At 36.8% G+C, this 5,046-nt stretch overlaps 1 protein-coding gene across 1 annotated transcript; it reads right to left on the reverse strand.

The window, feature by feature from the left end:
• Positions 1 to 217: 217 nt before the first annotated feature.
• Positions 218 to 5,046, reverse strand: ftr14l (finTRIM family, member 14-like). The gene is made up of 6 exons (XM_048206102.1): positions 4,413 to 5,046; positions 3,887 to 3,982; positions 2,638 to 2,871; positions 2,364 to 2,523; positions 1,142 to 1,201; positions 218 to 1,046 (listed from the first exon to the last, which is right to left on the reverse strand). Exons 1-6 carry the CDS (start codon positions 4,809 to 4,811, stop codon positions 526 to 528), a joined length of 1,470 nt encoding a protein of 489 aa, XP_048062059.1. The 5' UTR covers positions 4,812 to 5,046; the 3' UTR covers positions 218 to 525.

A 5,046-nucleotide genomic window follows, 5' to 3' on the forward strand; every position in this document is an offset into this window, starting at 1 on the left:
TTGCATTTTTTTTTTTCGAAAATGACCGATTGTTTCGCTAGATAAGACCCTTATTCCTCGTCTGGTATCGTTTAAAGCCCTTTGAAGCTGCACTGAAACTGTAATTTTGACCTTCAACCATTTGAAGACCATTGAAGTCCACTATAAGGAGAATAAATCTGGAATGTTTTCATCAAAAACCTTAATTTCTTTTCGACTGAAGAAAGACAGACATGAACATCTTGGATGACATGGGGGTGAGTAAATGATCAGGAAAATTTTATTTGAAAGTGAACTAATCCTTTAAGTGTTTTGCTATTTTCTAAGTTGGCCCACTGCTGATAGTGATAAATGATGCTTTATATAGCCACTGATACATGTCAGAATGAGTGTCAGTGATTCATATTTTATTATGATGTGGATGCCCAAAGAGGGAAGCAAAGTGGCTCACTTCCATGTTCTCACTGAACTGACTTAAATGATAAATAAGATAAGATAAATATATGACAACAATGTTCTGATCAACATTCAGCAAACTAATTTATCTTACAGACGCACTGTAGTTCCGTATCCCCAGACTCCAAGGCCAGGGTAGAGGGGTTCAGTAAATTTAGCTTGAACCTTATGCAGAAGCTTCATGGTGTCAGACACACTATAAAATGCCACCGTTCCAGCCTTGTAGTCTACATACACCCCTATTCTAGAGGAACTGGGGACAGATATAGCGGTGCTTTTGTTGTTGTGTACAAAGGAGTACTTGGATTCAGAGCAGTACAAACTCCAAGACTTGTCACTCCCACCAAAGCTGCCGGCGTTGTCATTTCCTTTCCTCCGAATCCCCCTGTAAGTCACAGCAATGTCTATTTCTGTGCCACTCCAGTCCACTTCCCAGTAGTAGCGACCGCCGGCCAGACCCTCTTTACACAGCACCTGCTGCCAGTATTCGAAGCGACTGGGATGCTCCGGGTACGACTTTGGCTCGTTGCTCATCCGCACCACTGTGTTTTTATCTGACAGGTGCAGGTTTGGGTGGGCTGTTGAAGGATCTATTGAGAGCTGACAGAAATCTAGATCGAGAAGGGGTGTTGTTAAATTAATCAGCATAAACAAATGTAAAAAATAAACAAATCCTCACTGTTGATTATATTGATTATAAACTTACATTCTAAGAACTCCTCCCTTTTTGCTGGGTCCACAATCTGGAGAATTTTAACCTCCTTCACTGCAGATGAAAAACATAAATGTGTAAATATATATATAGTAGTCAACATCTGAAGTGGATTAAAACCTTTCATCAAAGTTGTCCTGAAACCTTCTTCTTAGGACAACTTGAGCAACTTTTTTGATCCACTTCAAATGTTGAATACTGTATATACTGTGTATATATACATACAGGTGCTGGTCATATAATTAGAATATCATCAACACTAATTCCATTCAAAAAGTGAACCTTGTATATTATATTCATTCATTACACACAGACTGATATATTTCAAATGTTTATTTCTTTTAATTTTGATGATTATAACTGACAACTAAGAAAAATCCCAAATTCAGTATCTCAGAAAATTACTTTCATCAGAAAACATAACTTTGGACCACTCAGCAGCAGTCCAGTTCTTTTTGTCTTTAGCCCAGGCGAGACGCTTCTGACGCTGTCTGTTGTTCAAGAGTGGCTTGACACAAGGAATGCGACAGCTGAAACCCATGTCTTGCATACGTCTGTGCGTAGTGGTTCTTGAAGCACTGACTCCAGCTGCAGTCCACTCTTTGTGAATCTCCCCCATATTTTTGAATGGGTTTTGTTTCACAATCCTCTCCAGGGTGCGGTTATCCCTATTGCTTGTACACTTTTTTCTACCACAACTTTTCCTTCCCTTCGCCTCTCTATTAATGTGCTTGGACACAGAGCTCTGTGAACAGCCAGCCTCTTTTGCAATGACTTTATGTGTCTTGCCCTCCTTGTGCAAGGTGTCAATGGTCGTCTTTTGGACAACTGTCAAGTCAGCAGTCTTCCCCATGATTGTGTAGCCTACAGAACTAGACTGAGAGACCATTTAAAGGCCTTTGCAGGTGTTTTGAGTTAATTAGTTGATTAGAGTGTGGCACCAGGTGTCTTCAATATTGAACCGTTTCACAATATTCTAATTTTCTGAGATACTGAATTTGGGATTTTCCTTAGTTGTCAGTTATAATCATCAAAATTAAAAGAAATAAACATTTGAAATATATCAGTCTGTGTGTAATGAATGAATATAATATACAAGTTTCACTTTTTGTATGGAATTAGTGAAATAAATCAACTTTTTGATGATATTCTAATTATATGACCAGCACCTGTACATATAATGTGCATATATTTGTAATATAAGGGTTTTAAGCACCTGCTGATGATATTTTGTTCAGTTCTTCCTTGCTTATTTCTTCTAATTGCACTTTCAGTTCAGAGATGGCTTTTTTTGCATTGTCAAAAGTGTGGTGAGGGGCTAATGTCACCTTGGACAAGTCTTCATATCCAGAAGGGGCAGAAAGAGACTGCCAGCTCTGTAGGGGGAAATTAGCAGAAATTTTATTTTATCATACTGTATAGGGAACTGTTTAGCAAAAAAAAAAAAAAAAAAAACTCAAATGCACTAATAGGCCACAGCCCTTTTATACCTGTAAGAAGTGGATATGATCATCGGATTGGGACAGCTGCTCCAGGTCATTGTGTTTCTTTTTTAGTAATGTAATTTCCTCCTCTAGTCTGGCCAGGTGTCCCTCTGCATGTGTCAGCAGAAGGGTTTCCTGGGCTCGAATCATCTCCTTCACTTCTCCATACCTCCTCTCTAGAGCCCGCAAAAGTTCAGTGAAAATACGCTCATTTTCATCTAACACACTCTGAGATGAATGCTGGAATGAGGAAAACACCATGGATGAGGTAGGGACTGTTACATGATTTCCTTTACATACCAGTCAAATATTATAAAGATGCAACTTTTTAAGTCTGATGAACTGTTAAAAAAGAAAACAGCATTTTGAGCTAATTTAATTGTAGCACTTTACAATAATGTTCAATTTATTAACATAGTTAATGCCTTAAATATCATGAACTAACAATTTTTAAAAGTATTCAATATTGATTTAATTTATAAAATATACTATTGTTCATCAATAATTCATGTATTTAATTAATGTTCCTTTATCAAAGATGTTAACTTATTTAACAAGATGTTAAATATGTATTAGGATATGTAGAAAGTAACATTAAACTACATTAGATTTTTAAACCTCTCTCACTGCAGCCGGAAAATATATGTCTAGTGTCAGTAAGATTTTTTAAAAATAAATTAATACATTCAGTAAGGACACATTAAATTGATCAAAAGTGACAGTAAATACATTTGTAACGTTAAAAATATTTCTATTTCAAATAAATTATGTTCTTCCACACTTTCTATTCATCAAACAATCCTAAAAAAATTTCACAAAAATATTAAGTAGCACAACTGTTTTGATAATAATAATAATAAATGTTTCTTTAGCACCAAATCAGTATATTAGAATGATTTCTGAAGGATCTGAAGAGTAATGACTGCTGAAAATTCAGCACATTCAAATAGAAAACATTTTTTTTATTATTATTTTTAAATTACTTACTTGTTTTAATTTTAAAAATTTTTGAATAATAATTAATTATTAGCTTTTCATCAACTCACAAGTCCCCAGCAGTTTGGGAAACCCTGACCAAAAGCATTAATTAAATTAAACAAATTGAACCTTATTGTAAAATGTTACCAATTTAATACTATAAAACAGAATATAATCTGGTGTTGTATATTGCTGTGGGCAAAGGTGTCAGCATAACAGCATTTTATGAGTAATTACGTAACATAATAGATATAAACTTTTTTTGTAAAATCCTTACTTTTAGGGATGCCACTGCCTGCCTGAGATCTTGCCATTTCTTCATCCTTTCCTCAATTTTCTGCTGTGAGGTCATCAGCTTCGCTCCAAGCTGTTTCTGTTGAGAAGAAAAGCAAATTTGTGAGACACTGAACTGTTAAGTGAAAGCACTAAATATTGACTTGTTTATCAATAATCATTATTAAGTTGAGAAGCATAGCTATAGCTACTATACAGTTCTTCAAACGTGATTTCACCAAGTAGAACATTCCAATCAACCAATCAGATTTGAGGGACAAGTTTACAGTTTATGTCTTACAAGCAGGGTTAGGTGCTTCTACATATTCACCTATCATTTCCCTCTGATTTTAGGGATAAGTTATAGGTAGGGTTAGGTTTAGGGGTAGGAATAGGGTTGGGAGTAAATTTTCAGACAGGAATATTGTTCAAGGATCAACAAAATATGTCGATCCAGGAACATGTCTTACTTGGCAGAACCACGGTGACCCATGGCATGAGTTACTTTTAGTCAATGTTGATAAGCTCACCTGCTTTTCTGTCCTTTCAGCTGCTGCTGAAACAATATCATGTTTTTTATGTTCCTCCATGATACACAAAACGCAAACGCATGCTTGGTCAGATCGACAGAAAACCTCCAAAAGTTTATCATGTTCGGCGCAGATCTTCTCACGCAGTTGCCCTGTTGCTGCCACCAGTTTGTGCTTCATGAGAGCTGGATACTCATAGTGAGCCTGGAGATGCGTCTCACAAAATGAGGTTAAGCACGTCAGACATGACTTCACTGCCTTGTTCTTCTTCGCCAGACAAAAATCACAAAGCACTTCTCTGGAGCTGTTCCGGCTGCTGGAGCTGCTGTATCTTCCAGACCGCCGGGGTTTCTCCAGAGTGCTGTATCGGCTTTGGTTTGCTGTACTGCTCCGAGACATGATAAAGCTCTCTCTGCATAAACCAAAGACAAGCTTGTGGGGTAAAAAGTAGTTTCAATGAAACTGTTCTGACACATTCATTATATAGAGGAATGTGAACATGTGTGATAAACCAGTTTGGCAGGTTAGAGGGTGACATACTGAAGAGGTGTGACAGCTGATGTCAGAACAAAGAGAAAAGCAAAAATGTGAATGTTGGAACGTAAACATCTTCATACAAAGGCCCTTTTGTTGG

Source organism: Megalobrama amblycephala, linkage group LG10 (genome assembly GCF_018812025.1).
Source record: "Megalobrama amblycephala isolate DHTTF-2021 linkage group LG10, ASM1881202v1, whole genome shotgun sequence".
Lineage (NCBI taxonomy): Eukaryota > Metazoa > Chordata > Actinopteri > Cypriniformes > Xenocyprididae > Megalobrama > Megalobrama amblycephala.

Bases quoted from the DNA above. Each gene is read 5' to 3' on its own strand.
- ftr14l (XM_048206102.1), bottom strand. From the start codon at position 4,811: ATGTCTCGGAGCAGTACAGCAAACCAAAGCCGATACAGCACTCTGGAG. The intron at 2,872-3,886 runs GTAAGGATTTTA...TCCTCATTCCAG, and splicing joins AGGCAGTGGCATCCCTAAAA to CATTCATCTCAGAGTGTGTT. The intron at 2,524-2,637 runs GTATAAAAGGGC...TTCCCCCTACAG, and splicing joins ATCATATCCACTTCTTACAG to AGCTGGCAGTCTCTTTCTGC.